Source organism: Mixophyes fleayi, chromosome 4 (assembly GCF_038048845.1).
Source record: "Mixophyes fleayi isolate aMixFle1 chromosome 4, aMixFle1.hap1, whole genome shotgun sequence".
Classification (NCBI taxonomy): Eukaryota; Metazoa; Chordata; class Amphibia; order Anura; family Limnodynastidae; genus Mixophyes; species Mixophyes fleayi.
This window is the reverse complement of record NC_134405.1, coordinates 170,440,486-170,465,478: the sequence shown is the minus strand read 5'-3', so window position 1 is coordinate 170,465,478 and position 24,993 is coordinate 170,440,486. Positions and strand designations below refer to the sequence as shown.

Genomic DNA, 24,993 nt, shown 5'->3' with positions numbered 1-24,993 from the left:
AAATGATTAAACACACCGGTAAAGACAAGGATCTTAACTTAAAAAACTTCTTATTTAAGTCTACTGGACAAAACCATGTTACAATGCAAGGGGTGCAAATTAGTGTTCTGTTTTGCACATAAGTTAAATACTGCCTGTTTTTTTCATGTAGCACACAAATACTTGATAGCTTATTTGTACACTGAAATTTAAAGTTGATATTTGTGTGCTATATGAAAAACAGGCAGAATTTGACTTATGTGCAAAAACAGAATGCTTATTTGCACCCCTTGCATTGTACACATGGTTTTGTCCAGTAGACTTAAATAAGAAGTTTCTTAAGTTAAGATCCTTAATGAATCAGGCCCAACATTTTTAGATACACATGTGGAGCCCCAAAATCTGAGTACCCTGGGGTGTATCTATATGTTTTTAATTTGTTAATTTAATTTGTTAATTGTTAAAAGTGTTTATAAAGATTTTAAAAAAAAAATAATAATAAAATTTTCTTGAGGGAGAAGTGACAGTTGGGAGTGGTTGGTGGTTGCCGGGGGTGACAGGAAGAAGGAGTGTGTGGCATAGCAACAAGTCCACTAACTTTGGTAATAACTGTGAACTCCCAGAAGGCAGTGGGAAGAGGAAAGTTCTAGACTTCTGAGGGAGAGAGATCCCTGTGTCTGCATAGACTGAGAGAGAAAAATAGGGACAGAATGAAAATCGGACAAAGTGATCTATAAGCAGTATAGAGATCTGTGACATCACACTAAACAGACTGAGCTATGTACTGAGAACAATGTGAGAGGAGAGAAAATAGAGAGGTCTGTGAATACTAGAGATGGTCACTGACCCCCGTGTTTTGGTTTTGGATTCGGTTTTGGATCTGGATTACCGTCGTGTTTTGGTTTTGGTTTTGCAAAACCGCCATTGCGTGTTTTGGTTTTGTTTTTGGTTTTGTTTGGTTTTGTTTTGCTATTTTTTTTGGAAAATCCATGTTTTTGGGCCTAAATTAACCCAATTTAGTGCTCCAACTGTTTTAGAGACAAGTAATCTAATTGTTGAGGTAATAAATCATCCAAAAAAACAGTTTAATTCTTCGTTGGTAGGCCTATTCTACACACAAAACAGATTGTCTTCCTCTCCATCTATGCATATTGGCAATGCAGCCATCGTCTTTGAATGTATATTACACCCTACACTTATAGTTAAATATGTAAAGAAATGGAAAAAGCCAGTTTGGTTTCTGTCTCTCTAGGCTCCCCTCCACTTGTATAAAATACCAAAAAATTTAGCCATTATAGACTGTACATTATTAATTGACATGGAGAAAGCCAGTTTGGTTTCTGTCTCTCTAGGCCCCCCTCCACTTGTATAAAATACAATAAAATCCAGCCGTTATAGACTGTACAATATTAATTGGCATGGAGAAAGCCAGTTTGGTTTCTGTCTCTCTAGGCCCCCCTCCACTTGTATAAAATACTAATAAATTCAGCCGTTATAGACTGTACAATATAAATTGAAATGGACAAAGGCAGTTTGGTATCTGTCTGCATCAGATCCTCTCTCCACTAGGAGTAAAATAGAAAACTATTCAGCCGTTATATAATCTAGAATATAAATAGAAATTGAGAAAGGCAATTTGGTATCTGTCTGCATCATAATCATCAACATCATCATTAGCGCCCTCGTCGCCTACACAAATCTCCCCCTCATCCTCTTCTAATTCCAAAGTGGCATCCTCAATTTGGGTATCACCGGCTACACTCGGGCTATTAAGGCACACATCAGCAGAATGCTCACGATTAGACATCCCACTGTTGGATGGACTCTCCACAGGGATTGTTGTCATTTGTGAATCAGAGCAAATATTCTCCTGTAATGCCTCACTGTTATCTTGCAGCTCGGCTTTGACGCGTAACAGTAGTTGTGCACCAATTGTAGGCTGGGTAACTTTTTGGGATCTGCCACCAATAGCCAAAGGTAAAGGCCTCATTCTCTTTGCCACTGCGTGTGAAGAATGGCATGCTTGCAATTTTTTTTTTATCGTCACTTAACTTTTGCTCAGTTACACTTCTTTTTCGCTTCAATACAGTAAATTTTTTTTTGGTTTTTGTTTTTTGCACTAATTTGGAAACACTCTGTTGTTTGACATCGCCTTGGCCAGATGACGTACTGGGAACACTAACATCAGGACTGGTGACAGAACCTGGTTGCTCATTCAGATCATATGTGGACTGCTTTGAATCCATTGTGAGCGCAAACCACTGGGGAGTGATAAAAATTATTTGGTAGATACTGCTGACAGATATGACTTTTGACAGCCAGAAATATTAATGCACAATTAGGGAGGACACCCCAAAAGCACTGAGGAGTGCTAAAAATTATTTAGTAGATACTGCTGACAGATATGACTTTTGACAGCCAGAAATATTAATGCACAATTAGGGAGGACACCCCAAAAGCACTGAGGAGTGCTAAAAATTATTAAGTAGATACTGCTGACAGATATGACTTTTGACAGCCAGAAATATTAATGCACAATTAAGGAGGACACCCCAAAAGCACTGAGGAGTGCTAAAAATTATTTAGTAGATACTGCTGACAGATATGACTTTTGACAGCCAGAAATATTAATGCACAATTAGGGAGGACATCCCAAAAGCACTGAGGAGTGCTAAAAATTATTTAGTAGATACTGCTGACAGATATGACTTTTGACAGCCAGAAATATTAATGCACAATTAGGGAGGACACCCCAAAAGCACTGAGTGCTAAAAATTATTTTATAGATACTGCTGACAGATATGACTTTTGACAGCCAGAAATATTAATGCACAATTAGGGAGGACACCCCAAAAGCACTGAGGAGTGCTAAAAATTATTTAGTAGATACTGCTGACAGATATGACTTTTGACAGCCAGAAATATTAATGCACAATTAGGGAGGACACCCCAAAACCACTGAGGAGTGCTAAAAATTATTTAGTAGATACTGCTGACAGATATGACTTTTGACAGCCAGAAATATTAATGCACAATTAGGGAGGACACCACAAAAGCACTGAGGAGTGCTAAAAATTATTTGGTAGATACTGCTGACAGATATGACTTTTGACAGCCAGAAATATTTATGCACAATTAGCGCTGGGGAGTGCCAAATATTAAGAAAAAATAATAAACCTCTATCCTCCTCTCTGCACTAGCGATTTTGGTTAGAGCAATTGCAAGAACAATATTGTATTCTCTGTCCCTGCTCTAATCAGCCTATGACTACACCCTGCTCTCTCCCTCTGTCAAATGGCGATGGATTGCTGTGGAGGCGTGTATTTATAAAGTTGAAGTATCGCGAGAACCGAGCCCCGAGATCCGACGACGTCACGATGACGTTCGGCCTCGATTTGGATTCGGAACGGGCGGGAGAGTACCGAGCTGCTCAGCTCGGTACTCGGATACCCAAAGTTCGGGTGGGTTCGGTTCTCGGAGAACCGGACCCTCCCATCTCTAGTGAATACACACAAAAGAGACTTCAGCTTATTTGGCGTGAAAAAGTAATTTATGGGCCCCAACCACGTGCAACACTTCTACTAATTTCCTGTGCACAGTTCAACCCAGGACTGAGTGTAAAATATGGTAACGTTACCAAATGTTTTAGTGGAATATTAATGTTAAGTGATTTACCTGAAAATTGATTTATTATTATTATATGTTAAATGCTATTGTGCCTTATGTTGATCAAATTAATATTTTATCATTACCATTGAGTTGAAGGGGTCAGTGGCGCGGTGGCCAAATAACCAAATAACCAAAATTATCTTTACCGCATTATTAATAAACCCAAGTTATTTGACCAATCCTTGCCCCTCTCATTGAAGTATTTATCTCCTGACCACCGGATATCCGAATAAAAAAGAACCTGACTCGTGTCTGGAGGACAAGGTAAGGGAAAGGAAGTCCCTTTAGTCTCGGCCACCACACACATATATGCACAAAACAGCTTGGACATGCAACACATCTATCCCGGACACACTCATATCATTCCATTTTATTTTAATCACTAGATATTAACTTACAAAAGATACTGAAAATTCTATTAAGTATACAGAACAAGAAAACGAGTACTGTGTAGAATACCAATAAAACAGAATACTCTAATTTGCATATACCATAGAGGCCCAGAGAGTGGTACTGACATACTGTACAGAGAGATTAAGAATAGTTCACTCTTCAGTGACAGCAAGGGCATTATGTTCCCGAGCTAGCGTAGAGATCCCATTGAAATGAAGCCTGTAAATACATCACATGGATTAATATGATCATCGCCATATTACTTGCATCAGAATGAATATATTGCTGAAATTGCTGTATCTCTTTCAAACATTAAACATCAGAGACCCAACTACAGTCCTCTCTTCCCTCCGAAAACTGGCAATCCGATTTGTTTGGTTCAGAAGAAAACCTTGCATCCAAACTTATATTCTACAAGGACCCACAATCTCTGGTGGTTTACACAACGCTAAATTTTGTGTAATTTGACCTGAAATGTAATATTTGAAATGTATTGTGGCAAAGAGGCCTAATTGCCACACCTTTCCTGCATAGGGACAGGTGAGGTCCAGGGGAATCTGCAGTTTAAGGCTGGGGACCAGGTAACACAGGTATAGCATAGCACTTTGGTTAGGTTACGTACAGGTCTGAGACATCTAACAAAGTAAATGTAAAAATGTGATTTTTACTTACATGTTTTGAAGTTTTTTATTTCCACAGCGAACAACAGAGCTGATAGGGGTGTCTAAACTGATTAGGAGTTACAGAGCACCTGAGGAGACTTTCTTTAATGGCAAAGTGGAAGTGTCGCCTGTCAGTCACCCCAAGGCTCTGAGAGGAGTCACAACTATAAAAAAGATTGTATTGTGCACATGTGTATTGCAACCAATGCCAATTAGTGGCCGACTGGTAGTCAGGGAAACTGCTGTATAGCCAGATGTAGGTTTCCTGGTGTCATCCTGACAAAGTTGTTTGCGAATATTGTTATGCAACAATAAAGCACTATTTCATTTGCAAAAAGAAGTTGTCCGCATGATTGATGTCTGCAGGGTGCCCGTGTGACAGGACGGGTGATTTGCTACAGTAAAAAGTGGTATACTCCACTGATTATACAAGAATCTGATATGACTTAGAATTAGCAGCTCTGGGGAAGACGCCCATTAATGCCTTGCTTTGGTTGCCACCAGCCTGGAGACACTCAGCTATGCACTTTCATCAAATAATTCAGCTATCTTTAGCTATATGGTCCAGTTTCCTATTAGCTCCATTCCCCTGTTCCTTAATCCTCTTATGGGACAACCCGAACATCCCTCCATGTCTCTCCCTTCAAATGACCTCTCAAAATTAGTCGTATTCCCACAGTCTCTGATCTCCAAGTGGCACACAAATTCTCCATGGGACAGTCCAGTCCGTACCTGCATAAAATCAATTTTTATGCATTGGTAAGAAACCGCCTTTCTAGCAGACCTACTCAACCTCTAATCTAGAAGCCTAGGTCCTCTCCATTTGTCAATTCACCATTATTAGCTCTGAAGCTTCTTCCCTAGAAATCACCCAAGTGGACCGACCCTCCTCATCATCTCCTTCACCTTTCCTCACTCCAAATCTATCTATCCCCCTTTTTTTCACCCTGTGATCCTTTTCCTCACCCTTTTAATAATATAAATCAACATCAGTTGCATATTTCTCAGCCACCAGTTTTACTTTATTTTATGTTGCACAATAACTATACAATTTTGTTATGCTCAATGTTTTGTAATATTGTATATAAAGCTTTATTTTTGCACTTAATGCTTTCAATAAAATAGATTTTAAAAAAAATTGTATAATCATATTTAGTTACATATTGATATTGTATGTATTCTTTTAATAAAAAAAATAGCATTTCTAGGCAAGATTGACCCATTTAATTAATCCAACTTCAAGTCAATGTTTTGGTTTTGAAAGGTTACCTCTCATTTCAAACATAACCAGTTCCATATCAGCTGGCAGCTGCTAAGACATATTCCACTGTGGTCTTGCCTAATTAGAACTCGTTTTGAATTATTTGGTGGCCATGGCCAAGAGCTTTCACAGCATTTGGAAATGCAGTACAAATATACATTTTTATGGCTGAAAACCTGTATCTTATAAAAAAAAAGATCATATGGAGTTTGGAGATTGGCAATAATAATTACTCAAATCTGATGTAATTTACAAAATATGATAAACACAAGAGTGAATCCATGGGGATGAGTAATAATTCACGCTCCGAACAAATTGGTAAATATAGTTTGTGATATTGTTGCTACTGATGTTTATAGGTAGATTGTAGTCCACAAGGATACAGCTCCAATGAAAACTGTAACTATAGGTTATTAAAGTTATGTGCACTCCATTAAAAATAAAATAAATATATATATATATATATATATATATATATATATATATATTTATTTATTTATTTTTTAATGATACAGTAGTACTTTACTTTGTATAATTGGTAAAGTAAGTAATTAAATGTAGAAGCTAAACACTAGTTATCCTTAATTAATTATTTCATAAGGTTTATTTAATGTCTACTACCCTTGTACATAATTATTCAATCCTAATGCCAGCATGCAATTTGCTGCTGCCTTTTATGGGAATGTTTATTCTGATAAAAATAAGCTATGAGTAATTTTTCTTTAAACCAACCTTTGGTAAATTTATGTATGAAATCCAACACATTGGCATTTATATACCAGGGTTTCAGAGTGATTATTTTGGACAGCACAATAAAGTCTAAATAAAATTATGCCAACTGTACATTAAAGTCTCATCAATAAAATCAGATAAACATTACGACAAACCTGCTAGAATAAAGTAAGAATCAGATCAGGTCAGGGAGAAGGCAAAAGAAAAATCAAGTTCAAAATGGCAGAAATATAAAAAAATAAAAAAATGAAAATTACAGTAAAAAGTAAAACTGATATTCAAAAAACCTATATAGGAGATGACCACAAAGAGCCGATTCAATACCAGGGGCTAGATTTACTAAGAATCAAGTTTGGTCGAGTTTTATCAAACGTTGCCGGCAGCTTAGTAGCCCAAACCACCGCCTTTACTATAGGGGGGTTTGAGGCTGTGATTTGAAATGGATGGGGATGTGTGGCGGATTGAAAAAACTAAACCGCCTGTGGTTTTGTCCAAACCACCGGCAGTTTGGTTAAAACAGCCACCAAAACCACCATCCAAAAGACAGGACAGGACAGGACAGGACAGTTTAATACCTGCTTCCGAATGGCTTGAAATCTCAAACATGGTGTTTGAGCCAGTTTGCCATTCAGAATATAAAAGAAAGCACCATTGACATTTAAATTATTTGGTCAGACATTATTTATTAAGGGGCAAAATGAATTTAATATTAACTTATGGGATAATTCTTTTTTTCCATTATATTAAGGGGACAAAATTATTTAATTATTATATTATCCGGGCACTATATAATGCCAAATTGTGCAACATAAATCTCCATTAACAAATCAGTTAATATAATTATATATTCCCATTTCCCATATATATATATATATATATATATATATATATATATATATATATATATATATATATATATAATGCTAAGTTAATAAGTAAATATTACATTCACTGTGCCCCTTAATTAATAAATAACAATATTCCAAATAATTTAAATGTCAATGATGATTTCTCTTAAGTTCTGAATGGCAAAATAGCTCAAACAGCATGCAGTTTGAGCAATCTTGCCACTCACACCTACTACTTTTATTTTGGCCATTTGGATGGCGTTTTTTGGTGGTTTCGTAAACCCCCGGCTTAGTAAATCCAGTGGTTTGTATGTTAATGATTGTTAAAATAGGGATGCAGTTTGTAAAGTGGTGGTTTCGAAAAATGTCAATTCGGGCCGTTTTAATGGCGGTTTGAGCTTTAGTAAATCTGGTGGTTTTAAAAACGACAGAAAAAAAAATTGACGAAAACCGTTTTCACCAAACTGCCCTTTAGTAAATCTAGCCCTAGATTTATGTATGCATGAGTAGTGTATATTGATGATTCCACACGGCTCATGCCCAGAAACAGATTTCATTACAATGAGCGCAATTGCAGGTAATTCATAGCTACATGCATCTGACACAAACAATCAATTACGACTTGAGAGGCAGAACGGTAGAAGGAAGGGATGGACTAATGTAGACCATGTACAGTAAGAGCATAGAGTAGGCAACTATGGGTTTGATATGCAACTGAACTCATTAATTGGCTAAAACAGTGTTCTAGTTACCCTGTGCAAAAGTGTTTCATTATAATAGAAATATTATATTTTTGTGGTGCATACTGAATAGGGGAGATAACACTGACATTTCTTAATTGGCTAACTTTTTTTCAGCTAATAACACTTTTCAGTTACACAGAGAACACATGTAGTTCAAGTCACTCATTTTACCATGAAAAAGAAAGCTACTAAAAACATTATCTGATACAAGTCTGCTGAAAAGACACACAAAAAAAGTAACATATTCTTAGCTTTTCAATTGTCAGCATGTTTTACAATAGGCTATTAACCTCCCTATGGAGTCTATTGATCAATAATAAGCGATATAGAAAATGTTCTACTGCTGTTTATCAGAGCAATAGAAATTATTATTTTGCTCAATTTAAGAAGAAAATATCACTGGGGCACCTGAGCGATGCTCAGCATTTTTTAAAATGATTTTTATCTGTTGTCACCATCTTCAGAATAGGTAGAGCGGCATCACTTGTTCAATAGGGTTCCCAATACAAAGGTATAGAGAAGTTATCCTGTGGTAAATCGGAGGCAATTCTAGGCAGTGTGTGTCAGTCACACAGTCATAGCTCACCCAGAGAAACATCACCCATCATGATCCAGAGATTACAAGGTGAGAGGGGGTCAGAGAGGAGTTTGGACCAAGGAACAGGAAAGCATATCCAATAATGCCATGTACATTGACTTATGGGGTACGGACAGAAGGATCTTAGAGGAATGGCTAAACGTTATCTAACTAAACTTATTACATACATCCCAACATTTGGGCAGGCAACATCGGGACAGGAGGCCGTGGTCACACTCATGGGTGCTCCTAGCGCTTTTGAAGCCTTCTCCTTCATTGCCAGGTGCAGTAGTGTGTACGGCATCCGTTCACCGCTGCTCTGTCATGCAGAGCAGCAGTGAACAGAATACCTCCCAACTTTTGCAAAGGACAAAGCTGTTATTAAATATTTGCTAGAACTAAACACAATCTGCAGGAATAAATCTCTGCAAATGCCTATCCTATTCCATTATTATTCATATAATGTGAGAAAATAAATATGCAAACATACACAGACATAAAAAGAAGTAAATGGCAAAGTACTAATACAAAAAAACGCATTTATTTACATGCCACAAAATTAATTATTGCATTTTATCTAATCTATTTCTACCCTAACATAAAAGCCTAGCTTATAATAATTACTGCACTAGTGATCTTTTTAAATTGCAATCTCCAAAGCCTAATGAAAGTGTTTTGATAACAGAAACCAATTATTAATATTTAAACATCACATACACTGCTCCCAAAATAATAACAGCAAATAATTTCATCAATATGTCAATCTGTTTCAGAACAAAAATAAATAAAACAGTACATACAGATAGAGCACATTTTATTATTATTATTATTATTATTATTATTATTATTATTATTACTGTTGAGTTATGGGGCCTGATTCATAAAGGTAAGCAGGCGCAGGCTGGCAGGCGCACAGGAGGCCGCATCACATGAGACGCGATGCGGCCGCCCGAACAGCCGTTAGACAGAGCGGCCCGGTAAGGTAAGTAAGAAAAGAAAAGGAGTAAGCTTTCTCCTGGACAAACCATGTTACAATGCAAGGGGTACAAATTAGCTTATTATTTTGCACATAAGGTAAAAATACTGGCTGTTTTTTCATGTAGCACACACGTACTTGATAACTTTATTTTTACACAGAAATCGAAAGTTGATCTAGGACATGCCCTTCCCAAACTATAAATATGCCATCACATTTTAACTTCACTTCCCCCTCCAATGCAACATGGTTTTGCCAATGTGCTAAGTTACTCCTTTTTTATTTTGCTTTACTTTCCTTAATGAATCAAGCCTATAGAGCACCACTGATTACACAGCACTGTACTACGATAATACTTGTCATTCAGTTCAGCATCCGCAGGATATTCTGTGCAATTGAAAGGTTCCAAGGCGTGGAGAACGCACATATCATACCCTGACTCCCACCTGATTATTTTGTGACAATGGAAGTGTTGCACCATTTGAGACAAGTGCTGCGCCGTACAACTGAGAGAATAATGATCCATTTGTATGCATTAAACCCACAAAGGAATTCCAGTCTCTGTAGAGTATCTTAAATGTAAAATGTAGTATACTTATTTCAACATGACAATGTTTATAAAATGCAATGGTGTCCTATTAGTAAAGAGATGGACTACAACTAACCACTTATCACATCATCTAGTAGGGGCAGGCTGTGCTGGGAGCAGCGGGGCATCTGCCCCCCAGGCCAGTCCCATAGTGGGCTACCTTGGGCTGGCTCACTGGGCCATCAGCATTTTATTTCCTTTAAAATGTTCCTAATAGGCTGCTGAGTCGAGTCTTACTCCCCCCCACACCCCGGGTAAAATATGCAAGCACCTCCCTGTCATCTAATGATTAAAGACAAATAAGAAACAAAAAATAATTTCAAGTCTGTTATGGTCTACAATAACTAAACTGCCATATTATATGCCATCAGTCTTAGAAATAAAAGATAAAGTTTGGTTCTTCTTATCATTTATCATCTCAATGAAGTGCTAACCCAAGCACACCTGGAGGTCTGTTTATTAATTAGAGATCTTTATGTCAGCCAGCAAGTCTCATTTTCTCCTATCTTCTGCAATAATTAACTGGGTTCATGGTGGTACATGTACCGCCACAATCCTCCTTTTGCTATTGCCATCTCAAGATGTCAATAGCGGACAATACAAGATATACATAGGAAGATATACTAGATATCTTCCTATGTCCGTATCTTTATCCTCCAGCCACCACCACCCAATGCTACTAGAATGAAAGAAAAAAAAATGCTTTTATCATTATCTATACTTAATATGATTTTCTATAGCTGCAATAAGTGGCGATAGAAAATCTTTGTTATAGCTGCTTATTAATAACTAGGGTACATGATGTAATATGGGGCCAGTGGGGGATGCAGGACAATATAATATGAAGCCTAGTTCTGTAAAGATCTTTCCTACCCAGAGTTAGTTTAATGTCTTGTCCTGGATCCTTCTTATTATCCATGATTTTGGGGGCTGACATACTTGCATATTGGTCTAGAGGGAGTGGCAGAAAAATATAGATTAAAAAAGACAAATAATCACGTGCTGCTTGATGATAGTGTCATACACATGGGTGGCCTGATCCCCAAGTGCCTCTTCCAACAATTACTGTGAGGAGCACTGTTAAACAATTTAGTGAGGAGGAAAATGCCAAGGTGTAATGTCTGACTGTCATGAATGCCAACAACCCAGGATACTGGTACTTTTCCCATTTAGTTGCCTCTTTTACCTTAAATTTAAATGTGCTCACTGGTACTCTGTTTCAACCGAGATTTCTGCCAGAGCCGTAACTAGGCATGTGAGGGCAGTGCCCTCGCCCAGGGTGCAAGCCCAAAAGGGCGCAGCGGCCACCCGCTACCTGGCTCTTTATCTACAAGCTTTTACTTCCACTGACAGGAAGTTCGGCATTTGAAATGCAAACTTGTGCTCCAAATGCCGAACTTCCTGTCAGTGGAACGCACATGCGTTCCACTGCGGAAGTAAGTAAAAGTCTCTCTCTCTCTCTCTCTCTCTTCTCCCCCCACAATTTACAGCCTATTTTATTTTAAACTGCAAGTCACTCCAGCACATTCTGGTGGTGTGGTCACTTTATTTGCTTGACTGAAGGTCTCGTTATGTGGCATCTATCGTTTTAATATGATGTATCCAATATTTAGAACTATGGGAGATCTAATATTGCCCTCCTTCCCTCTGTAAATGAATGACACTTAATGGAACAAACACCTTGTTTAGGTAGAATTGATATGAATATTTATTAAAAGGTCTGAGCATTATCTTCTAAATTCTTGGTACATTTTATACAAGTGCCAGTTCTAAAGATTGTTAGCTATTTATTTCTAAAAGCACATTGTAGTTATTGATATTAGATTTTAGTGTTCCCCCTTATGGTTAAAATAGTGCATTCTCTATTGCCCAAAGCACCTTTTTACATATCGCAGTGTTTTGAGGGGCAAAGGAAGCTGCATCGCATTGTTTTGAAAGGCAAAGGAAGCTGCATTGCATTGTTTTGAGGGGCAAAGGAAGCTGGATCGCACTGTTTTGAGGGGCAAAGGAAGCTGCATCACAGTATTTTCAGGGGCAAAGGAAAGCTACATGGTACAGTGTGCTGAAGAAAGCCATTACTCTGGCATAATATGAACTGGGGGCATTACTCTGGCATAATATGAACTGGGGGCATTACTGTGCCATAATATGAACATAATATTAAATAACAGATTTTTGTCAGGTAAGGTATTCTTTAATATTTTTTCTTTAACATTTTAAAACTCTTTCTTAGAACAATCTAGTTTTGTGTATCTCCTGTTCTGTTCTTATTTGAGTATGAAGCGCATGAAATAATAGAATAGCCATCGGTATATATTTTTGCATACTTCATTAGGGCAGAGAACCGGCTGTTAATTTATTTGAATCCCACGTGTGTGTGTGTGTGTGTGTGTGAGTGTATATATATATATATATATATATATATATATATATATATATATATATATATATATAATGTATTTGCAGATATGTGTAACAGAATTCTTTCAGTAAAGTGCTAGCCACACCCCCACATTAGGTTGGCCATACCCACTTGACAAATGTCACTCCCACTTAGATGGGGGGAACCGGTGCCCTGTCTCGCCCAGGGCACTAAAATGTCTAGTTGCGACACTGATTTCTGCATGTATCTACTGATGTTTATTACAAAGGTACAGAGAAGAAGACAACAGAGGAAAAGGACTGCTGTGGTAAAATGCACCTCTATATGAAAAAAAAACAAGCCTATTTATTAAAATGTAGCAATAATTAAGATTTTCTAATGTGGCAAGAGAAATTCTGTAATTGTCACCATTTATCAATAAAATATTGGTGGGGCAGCTGAGTACTAGCTGTTTCACCTATACTGGCTGAAAGCAGTAGGGGCTTAACTTACCAATTCTCCTGGCCAATCTCGTTCATGACTCGTCTAGCAAGTTCTGCGAGTGCAATGGTATGGAGAGCCCAGGCTTTGCTACCTAGTGCTAAAAGAGCTCAGAACAGATATGCACATTTAGGAGGAGCAAAAATATATACAGTGCTGCTCAGCCTTGCACCGAGCAATAGACAATGCTAATGCTTAAAAGTCTGAGCTAACCCAAACACACACAGACCAGTGTAATCTCTAGAGTTAGCATGGTAAGCTAAAAATTGCATTATTAGTAAGGAATAAGGAAAATTTAGAAAACTTTATAGATTCATTTCGCAAAAATCTGAGTACTGAATACAGCAGGGCTCAGGATAATTGTAGTGATATTCATGAAATCCAACTCTCAAGAAATTTAAGCAAATGAAAGACCCACATTAATAAGGACTGAATGAGCAGTACATTAGCAGATTTCGGAAAAAGTTCAAATAAATTGGGGCTGAGATCAGAGGCGCATCTTGAACTTTCTTTTAGGGGTTGTGGTTTATTGATTAATCCCGACCTATCTCCTTCTCCAGTCTTGGCTCCTGAAGGCCCTGTGCCTCACAAATTAATGTATTTTAGATACAAGTCGGACAGTTTTTTGTTGTTGCTTTATTTGAAGTAAAACACTATATTTCTTTAAGATCACAAAATTAGGGCAACAAATAACAGATCTGTCTACCCCATCCTCACACTGGACCCCTTCATCATACTGCTGCCTCCTTCATCATACTGCTGGCCCTCATCACACTGACCCCCTCATTACACTGTGTCCTTTTCACACTGCCTGCCTCATCTCACTGTGCCCCTCATCACACCATTCTATTCTATTTACTTTCCTGTAGTCTTCTTTTTTTGTCATATGCTCCACTCAAGGCAGTTCCTTACTGACAGTGTCAGGACATTATGGTAACATCACGCCCGACAGTCAGTGAGGAGGGTGCAGGGAGCGAGGCATTGATTGTGCCATTGCACTGGAGTTGGCAATGTGCTACGTGGGGGGGAGATCAACCCAATCGCCCCACCTGGATCCGCGCCTGGGTGAGATCCATATTTAATTCATTGCTTTTTACCTATTGAAAATATATACACATTGAGGTCACATACCAGGTAAACCTAGCAGCTCATACAGAGCTGAATTAAGTACTTTGGGGAGCTGGATATTTAGGGCCTTTATGGTCTAAAATGAAGGGCATAGTGTCATCATATACGAGACGGAGAGAAAAACTGTTATTTCCCCCTACATGTCTCTCTCATTGTATCCCCCTTAATATAGTTCTCATTGCAGCCCCCTCCCTATGGTTCTCATTAAAGCCCCCTCCCTATAGTTCTCATTAAAGCCCCCTTCCTATACTTCTCATTAAAGACCCTCTCTCTACATCTCTTCTTGTAGCTCCCTCCGTATAGCTCTTATTGCAGACCCCTCTCTATAGATTCCTCATGCAATTCATGGGAAAACCCATTTAATAATAATTGCGGCAGTACAAGGATCCCAACAGTATATGTTCAAGATGCACTTTTTATTTTAAAGTGTAGTTTTTCATTTATTATTTGCCAAACGTACAAGAATATATGATCAGTCCACAATTTCTTTTAGCTTTTTAGGTTTTTAAAGCTAAAGATGCATTAAAATACAAACAACATTGGCTTGTAGGCAAATGCTAGAATAGGACACATATGTAATAATAAAATAAAACCTATTTCAAAAACAAACCAGAATCAAATATTAATATAACATATAACGGCATAACTACGTTCAGAGCCATAAAATAGAATAGTCATATACTATGAGATGAGATATAATTAGACAAATAAGGCTACAACAATAACTATGAATCTGTCATACATTAAAGACATACTTGCCAACTCTCCCGGAATGTCCGGGAGACTCCCGCATTTTGTGAGAGTCTCCCGGACTCCCGGGCGAGTGTGGCAATCTCCCGAATTCTGCCCACTTCACTAGGAAGTGCCCCACTTCCTAGTGAAGTGGGCAGAATTAGATCCCAAACGCCGCGATTCCCGGTGAATCGCGGCGTTTGGCCCCGCCCCCGCTGTCAAATGACGCAATTTGCGTCATGACGTCACAGGGGGCGGGGCCGAAATGACGCGATTTCGGCCACCCCGCCCCTTCACGCCCCCCTCCACTGGCTGGCTCCCGGAAGGGAGCTGAAGAAAGTAGGTAAGTATGATTAAAGTATATTATTTTTACATTTCTAAACGGAAAAATAAACCAAATAATAAGTTATATATGTGTGTTAAAAATAAGGAATTGCATATACAGCTCAAGAGGTAAAAAAAAAAAAGTAGTAGAAACCCCTTTAAAAACACTTAAGCCCTTCTGCCAACCTGCAGGGCTTCTATGTAAACTATCCTGTGGAAAAAAAAGCTAGGCCCTGCAAAATTGAATTCCCACTACTCTCCTCTCAACTTTGGTTTACAATCCAGTAGGGATGTGCACGGGCGACTTTTGAGGTCTCGTGTTTTGTGTTTTGGATCCGGATTTTCTCGATGTTTTGGGTTCGGATTTGTTTCGCAAAACACCTGCCGAAAGGTTTTGGTTAGGATTTAAGGTTTTGGATTCGGATTTTTTTTGAAAAAAGCATAAAAAGTAAAAAAAAAAATCTATTTTTTGGGCTTATTTTCACTCCTACGCTATTATTGACCTCAATAACATTCAATAACAAGCATTTCCACTAATTTACCGTGTATTCTGAACACCTCACAATATAGTTCTTAGTCCAAAACGTTGCAACGAGCTATCTTTCTGGACTGCGTAGTGGAGTGGTCCCCACAATATAAATTAAAAACCCTGAACTTGTATGATTCGCTCCAATAATGTACCTGGACTGCGTAGAGGAGTGGGTCACCACAATATAAATTAAAAACCCTGAACTTGTATGATTCGCTCCAATAATGTACCTGGACTGCGTAGAGGAGTGGGTCACCACAATATATATAATAAGAAAACCATCAACTGGTATGAATCGCACCGAATAATGTACCTGGACTGCGTAGAGGAGTGGGTCACCACAATATAAATTAAAAACCCTGAACTTGTATGATTCGCACCAATAATGTACCTGGACTGCGTAGAGGAGTGGGTCACCACAATATATATAATAAGAAAACCATCAACTTGTATGATTCGCACCAATAATGTACCTGGACTGCGTAGATGAGTGGGTCACAATATAAATTAAAAACCCTGAACTTGTATGATTCGCACCAATAATGTACCTGGACTGCGTAGAGGAGTGGGTCACCACAATATAAATTAAAAACCCTGAACTTGTATGATTCGCTCCAATAATGTACCTGGACTGCGTAGAGGAGTGGGTCACCACAATATATATAATAAGAAAACCATCAACTGGTATGATTCGCACCAATAATGTACCTGGACTGCGTAGAGGAGTGGGTCACCACAATATAAATTAAAAACCCTGAACTTGTATGATTCGCACCAATAATGTACCTGGACTGCGTAGAGGAGTGGGTCACCACAATATATATAATAAGAAAACCATCAACTTGTATGATTCGCACCAATAATGTACCTGGACTGCGTAGATGAGTGGGTCACCACAATATAAATTAAAAACCCTGAACTTGTATGATTCGCTCCAATAATGTACCTGGACTGCGTAGAGGAGTGGGTCACCACAATATATATAATAAGAAAACCATCAACTTGTATGATTCGCACCAATAATGTACCTGGACTGCATAGAGGAGTGGGTCACCACAATATAAATTAAAAACCCTGAACTTGTATGATTCGCTCCAATAATGTACCTGGACTGCGTAGAGGAGTGGGTCACCACAATATAAATTAAAAACCCTGAACTTGTATGATTCGCACCAATAATGTACCTGGACTGCGTAGAGGAGTGGGTCACCACAATATAAATTAAAAACCCTGAACTTGTATGATTCGCACCAATAATGTACCTGGACTGCGTAGAGGAGTGGGTCACCACAATATAAATTAAAAACCCTGAACTTGTATGATTCGCACCAATAATGTACCTGGACTGCGTAGAGGAGTATGTTACCACAATATAAATTAAAAACCCTGAACTTGTATGATTCGCACCAATAATGTACCTGGACTGCGTAGAGGAGTGGGTCACCACAATATAAACTAAAAACCCTGAACTTGTATGATTCGCACCAATAATGTACCTGGACTGCGTAGAGGAGTGGGTCACCACAATATAAATTAAAAACCCTGAACTTGTATGATTCGCACCAATAATGTACCTGGACTGCTTGGAGGAGTGGGTCACCACAATATAAATTAAAAACCCTGAACTTGTATGATTCGCACCAATAATGTACCTGGACTGCGTAGAGGAGTGGGTCACCACAATATTATTAAAAAACCCTACACAGGTCTGAATTCCACCCAAAAAGTTTATGGACTGCGTAGTGTAGTGTTCCCCACAATATTATTTAAAATTTTTGCAGCAACAGTCAACGTTGTTTAATATCTGATACACCTCTATCTGGACTGCATAGTGGAGTGGCCCCGGTACCCAATTTGGTACCGGGGCCACAATACCTCCTCCAAACATGGTACAGACCATTCGTCATTGAGATCCCATCAAGTATGTTAAAGACAGACAGGGTCGAAGTGTTATTGGTTGACTTTGTAAACCAAAAAACTGTCCCTGTTGCACATAGTCGTGCAATGAAGACTGACTTTTTCATTTAAAGGCACCATCTTTCAAGTGTAGTTTTTGTAAGTCATATTATACTTTTGGTAAAATTGGTTTATTTTGTTCCTCTTTATGGTAACTACTAATAGAATTAAAGTATTAAATAGAAGCGGCAGTTCCTCTTTATGGGAATTAGTAATAGAATTAAAGTATTAAATAGAGTGGTAGTGTGGTATAGAGTGGTCCCCACAATATAATAATAAAACCCTCAACTGGTCTGAATTCCACCAAACAAGTATCTGGACTGCGTAGTGGGGTGGCCCCGGTACACAATTTGATACCGGGGCCACAATAAAATAAATACACCCTCAACTGGTCTGAATTCCACCAAACAAGTATCTGGACTGCATAGAGGACTGACCACTGGCCACCACAATATAATATATAGAAAACCTTCAACAGGTCAGAATTACACCCAAAAATAGTATCTGGACTGCGTAGAGTAGTGGGCACTGGGCACCACAATAAAAAATATATAGAAAACCTTCAACAGGTCAGAATTACACCCAAAAATAGTATCTGGACTGCGTAGAGTAGTGGGCACTGGGCACCACAATAAAAAATATATAGAAAACCTTCAACAGGTCAGAATTACACCCAAAAATAGTATCTGGACTGCGTAGAGTAGTGGGCACTGGGCACCACAATAAAATATATAAAAAAACCTTCAACAGGTCTGCATTACACTGCACATACGGCTGCTCCTCCATCCTCTCCATCATATACATGTTGGAGTTTCAGCGTGTGAAAACCTCTTGTTTTTGATAATGTCAGTGCATTTTGAATATTTTTCAATTTGCCCCACACCACTGAATGTATTTTAACTATGATACGCATCTATCTATCTTGACTGCGTAGTGTGGGTGCCCCGGTACACAATTTGGTACCGAGGCCACAATATAATTAAAAAACCCTCCACGGGTCAGAATTCCACCAAAAGAGGGTATGGACTGCGTAGTGTGGTGGCCCCGGTACACAATTTTTTACAGCGCCAACAATATAATTGAAAAAATTGGGCATCAACTGTCACCGTTGTTTAATATCTGATACACCTAAATATGGACTGCACAGTGGAGTGGCCCCGGTAGTAAATTTGGTGCCGGGGCCACAATACCTCCTCCAACTTCCAAGTGTAGTGTTTATAAAGACAGACAGCGTCGAAGTGTTATTAGTAAACTTTCTTAACCCTAAAATTGTCCCTGTTGCAAATATTTGTGTAATGGACAGTTACTTTTTCATTGAAAGACTCCAGCTTTCAAGTGTAGTGTTTATAAAATATAAACAACAATACAGTAGTTTTAGAGCACGTCAATACCTCTTGTTTTAAATTATGACAGGGCATTTTACTTTTGGTTTAATTTCTTGAATTTGTTTAAATTTGGTTTTACTTTTTGAACATGGCAAACGACTGTTGATTGGTCATATAATGCAAAAAAAAAAGTTCCAAGATGGAATTGTCCTTGGGCCCTCCCACCCACCCTTATGTTGTTGAAATAGGACATGCACACTTTAACAAACCAATCATTTCAGCGACAGGGCCTACCAAACAACTTTGGCTGAAATGATTGGTTTGTTTGGGCCCCCACACCAAAAAAGCTATTCATCTCTCCCTGTACAGACTAAACAGGCTCTACTGAGGCAAGATGTCGTCCTCATCCTCAACCTCTGATTCCTCTCCCCCTACAGTGTGTACTTCCTCCTCATCACACATTATCAATTCGTCCCCGCTGGACTCCACAACCACAGGTCCCTCTGTACTATCTGGAGGGCAGTGCTGTACTTCATGGAGGAATTGATTATTCATTTTTATAAACATCATTTTTTCAACGTTATGAGGAAGCAACCTCCTTCGCCGCTCACTGACCAGGTTCCCCGCTGCACTAAAAACTCTTTCCGAGTACACACTGGAGGGGGGACAACTCAGGTAAAATAGAGCCAGTTTGTACAGGGGCTTCCAAACTGCCTTTTTTTCCTGCCAGTAACAATATGGACTGTCTGACATGTCTACTTGGATGGTGTCAGCAAAGTAATCATTCACAATTTTTTCTATTGTGACAGCATCCAATGCAGCGAGAGTAGACATGTCTGTAATGGTTGGCAGGTCCTTCAGTCCGGACCAGATGTTATCAGCATCCCCGCCAGCGCCTCTTTTGGGAAAACTGAGCTTTTTCCTCGCAGCCATAGATGTGGAAGAAAATGAGGGTGGAGCTGTTGGCATGTCACGGTCCTCTTCAGAGGACAATCTCCTGACCAGCAGGTCTTTGCACCGCTGTAGACTTGTGTCCGCCGGAAACAGAGACACAACATACGCTTTAAACCGAGGATCGAGCACGGTGGCCAGAATGTATTCCTCTGACTTTAAAAGAGTGACCACCCTCTGATCCTGGCAAAGCGTACGAAGGGCTATATCCACAAGAGCTACATGCTTGGTGTAATCGCAATGGCTTACCAGCTCCTCCCTCACTTTCTCCAGCTGCTTCTGCAACAGCCTGATCAGGGGAATGACCTGACTCAAGCTGGCAGTGTCGGAACTGACTTCTCGTGTGGCAAGTTCAAATGGCTGCAGAACCTTGCACAACACGGAAATCAGTCTCCACTGCGCTTGACTGAGGCGCATCCCCACTCCTTTGCCTATGTCGTAGGTGGCTGTGTAGGCCTGAATGGCCTTTTGCTGCTCCTCCATCCTCTGCAGCATATAGAGGGTGGAGTTCCAGCGCGTCACAACCTCTTGTTTGAGGTGATGGCAGGGCAGGTTCATGCTTTTTTGATGTGCCTCTAGTCTGCGGTAGGCACTGGCTGAATGCCGAAAGTGTCCAGCAATTTTGCGCGCCACCGCAAGCATCTCCTGCACACCCCTATCACTCTTGAGGTAATGCTGCACCACCAAATTAATGGTGTGGGCAACACATGGGACGTGCTGGAAATTGCCCATATTTAATGCCCGCACAATGTTACTGGCATTGTCTGACAAATCCCCATGAGAGTTTAAGTGGGGTAAGCCACTGGGAGATAATTTCCCTCAGTTTCTCTAATATGTTGTCAGCGTTGTGCCTCTTATTAAAGCCTGCAATACACAATGTTGCCTGCCTTTGCACGAGCAGCCATTTTGTAGATGCTGCTACTGATGCAGCTGTTGCTGTTGCTGCGGAAGGGGATGCATCTACCCAGTGGGCTGTCACAGTCATATAGTCCTTTGTTTGCCCAAAACCACTTGTCTACATGTCCATGGTTAAGTGGACAGTGGGTACAACTGCATTTTTTAGAGCACTGAGGACACTTGATCGTACTTCTCTGTACATTTTTGGTATCGCCTGCCTAGTGAAGTGGAATCTCGACGGGATTTGGTACCGGGGACACAATACCTCCATCAACCCTCTAAATCCCACTCCACTGATGGCGGACACCGGGCGCACGTCTAACACCAACATTGCAGTTACAGCCGCAGTTATACGCTTTGCAATGGGGTGACTACTATCGTATTTTGTGGTCATGGCAAACGACTGTTGGACGGTCAATTGTTTTGTGAAAGACTTAGCGGTCTTACGACTTCCCCTCTGGGAAGATGACCGACTAACAGCAGCAACAGCAGCAGTGGCAGTAGTAGGCGTACCGCTGCAGGATTCCTCGGATGAATCCCGTATTGAGGAGGACTCAGTCTGGCTGCTGACTTGGGCTGCAGGACTGATTCTGATGGAGATTGTGGAGGAAGTTGACGAGGAGGGTGTTGCTGGTGTTTATCCAACTAAACCACGGGATTTATGTGTCCCTGTACCGATGAGGGTCCTAGCCCCAGTTCCTGAACTAACCACTGAACTATGAAGGTTATTCAGGTGACGTATAAGGGAGGATGTTCCTAGGTGGGCAAGATCCTTACCCCTGCTTATTTGAGCTTTACATAAGCTACATATGGCCATACATTGGTTGTCTGGATTTGGATAAAAATAACTCCAGACCGAAGAGGTGCATTTTTTGGTCTTCTGACCAGGCATGACGATGGGCTTTTTCCCCCCCTGGTGCCTCATTTACAATAACCACATCACCATCCTCATCATCAAGTTCCTCCACAGCGCCAGCTACATCATCGATAGGCTTCTCCCGAGCCACCTCTTCCCGTACAGTGATGGGAAGGTCAGGCTTGACAACCACCAACACCCTTGGACTCGCCTTGAGGATTTGTGATAATTTCTCTTTAGAAGGCAGAGTTGTTTGCTGTTTTGTTGCTGACAGCATAACTCTCTTCAATTTTTTGTAGGGGGGGGAGGAGGAGGAGGGATAAGATCCGTGGGTGAAGCTGAACCACTAGTCATGAACACGGGCCAGGGCCTAAGCCGTTCCTTGCCACTCCGTGTCGTAAATGGCATATTGGCAACTTTACGTTTCTCCTCAGATGATTTTAAGTTTCTCTTTTTGCTACTTTTTCTTAACTTGGGCTTTTTGGATTTTACATGCCCGGTACTACGAGATTGGGCATCGGGCTTGGAAGACGACGTTGATGGCATTTCATCGTCTATGTCATGACTACTGGCAGCAGCTTCAGCATTAGGAGGAAGTGGGTCTTGATCTTTCCCTACTTTATCCTCCAAATTTTTGGTCTCCATTATATGTAGCACAAGATACTGCAGAATGTGTGAACTTGGTAATATTGCAGTACCAATGGACTTATACTGCTGGATTGGTTTTGCAAATTTGTTTATAATTACTTTTTTTTTAAAAAAATTTATTTTAATATTTTTTTTAACTTTTTTTTTATTTTTTAAAAACTTGGGAATAATGGGGAAATAACTATGCCCTAAGAAGCACAGAGCACAGGACACAGCACCACTGGACTGAACAGGACACAGCACAGGACCCAGCAGCACTACGGAACTCAGCAGGACAGAGCACAGGACACAGCACCACTGGACTGATACTGCAGAATGTGTGAACTTTGTAATATTGCAGTACCACTGGACTGTTACTGCTGGATTGGTTTTGTAAATTTGGTTATAATTATATATTTTTTTTTAAATTTTTATTTTTATTTTTTTTTAACTTTTTTTTTATTTTTTAAAAACTTGGGAATAATGGGGAAATAACTATGCCCTTAGAAGCACAGAGCACAGGACACAGCACCACTGGACTGAACAGGACACAGCACAGGACCCAGCAGCACTACGGAACTCAGCAGGACAGAGCACAGGACACAGCACCACTGGACTGATACTGCAGAATGTGTGAACTTTGTAATATTGCATTACCACTGGACTTTTACTGCTGAATGTGTGAACTTGGTAATATTGCAGTACCAATGGGCTTATACTGCAGGATTGGTTGTGCAAATTTTGTGGTAATTAAAAAATAAATAAATTAGTTTTTGGTATTTTTTTAAATAACTTTTTTTTATTTTTTTAAACACAGGGGAATATTGGGGAAATAACAATGCCCTTAGAAGCACAGAGCACAGGACACAGCACCACTGGACTGAACAGGACACAGCACAGGACCCAGCAGCACCACTGACCTCAGAAGGACAGAGCACAGGACACAGCACCACTGGACTGAGCACAGCACAGCACAGCACAGCACTGAACTGAACAGCACGAGATATAGCAGGACAGAGGACCACCTAACACACCCTCCCTCTACCCTGATCAATGCCCGAGTGAAGATGGCGGCGACTAGCGGGGAATTTATAGGATCCGAGTATCGCGAGATCCGACAACGGGATTATGAGTCAGAGCCTCAGTTTCAGATTTGAATTTGGCGCCAATACCCGGATCTGTCTCGGATCCGACTCGGATCGGCAACGTTCGGGTGGGCTCGGATTTCATAAATCCGAGTGCGCTCATCTCTACAATCCAGGAGGAGTGCAGGCAGTGCACATAGCTGAAGAGACCAAACAGCAAAATATGGGCTTCAGCTTAGCTAAGCAAACAGTATTTTCCCAATAGAGATTCCATGGGAGTTCTGCAGTAACAGGTGGAAAGTATTCTAGGAAAAGGGATTTAAAAATAAACATGAATGTTTTGCAGCCCTGTACATTTGCTACTATGAAGCAGACCAGCCGGGGTGACATCACTGTGTGATCCAAGTGATGAAAGCTAGATCCTTTATAGCAAACATGGGCCATATAATTTAACTTAGCAACAGAGTTTTATATGAGCCAGGAGGTTTAGTTTAAAGGCTTGCATTCAAATAACTAACAATTGACACAGTTTGTAGTAACAAAGGAGCGATCCTACTATGGTAATCATATAATGAAAACGTATTATCAATTCAGCACAAAAAAAGCTTTTATTTAAGCATAGCAACATTAGCAAATCTGATTTTCATTACACTGTTCCCTTAGAGACTAAAATCATGAAATGCTATTTTCTTTACATTCACTCTTTCCCACACACAAATGGCAGGAATTAACATGACCAGTAGCCGTGTAAAATTGTATTAACATACAAATGTCACTATAAATCTGCAACTATTAAACTTTCACAGTGTGCATTTATTGTTCCATACAAATTCTGCTTTCTGTGTTATTTGTATATTCAAAAAAACAGCGGCTTGTAAAAGACAATAAGAGCAAGTTCTATAGATCTGTCAGATTATTTTTATGGTGATGGCATGTTATGATAACAGGAACACTGAGATGACAAGATCTAAAGAGGGAGGTTTACAAAATGTCAGAATAAAATTAAGGACTGACAGATACTGATTGCTTAATTACTTTACCATTGTCATTGTGAAGACTAGCAGATCAGATAGCAAACATAATTGTATTTTTATTGAAAAGCCCAAAGATAGCAAGTCACACTGCTAAATGTGCAATCACTGCATGTGGATGAATGAGAAATGCAGTTAGAAGAGAAGACATAGAATAATTATTGCAGTTGTTTTTTTGAGGGGGAGGTTAACTCTAAATGAAAAATACTCTAATACATGTTCATTAGTTCATCATAGCATTATTTATAGAATTATTTTTA

The 24,993-nt window shown here is 39.6% G+C and overlaps 1 protein-coding gene across 2 annotated transcripts in view; it reads right to left on the bottom strand.

The window, feature by feature from the left end:
* Positions 1-24,993, bottom strand: part of CPNE8 (copine 8) — a 349,264-nt gene that overhangs the window by 282,581 nt on the left and 41,690 nt on the right. The window contains exon 1 of one of the 2 annotated variants that reach the window (XM_075208843.1): positions 13,305-13,345. The exons of the other annotated variant lie outside the window; for it this stretch is intronic. Within the exon in view, the coding sequence (XP_075064944.1) occupies positions 13,305-13,330 (26 nt within the window). The 5' untranslated portion in view covers positions 13,331-13,345. Of the gene's footprint in view, positions 1-13,304; positions 13,346-24,993 lie in introns of those variants that run through there. 2 annotated transcript variants of the gene reach the window in all.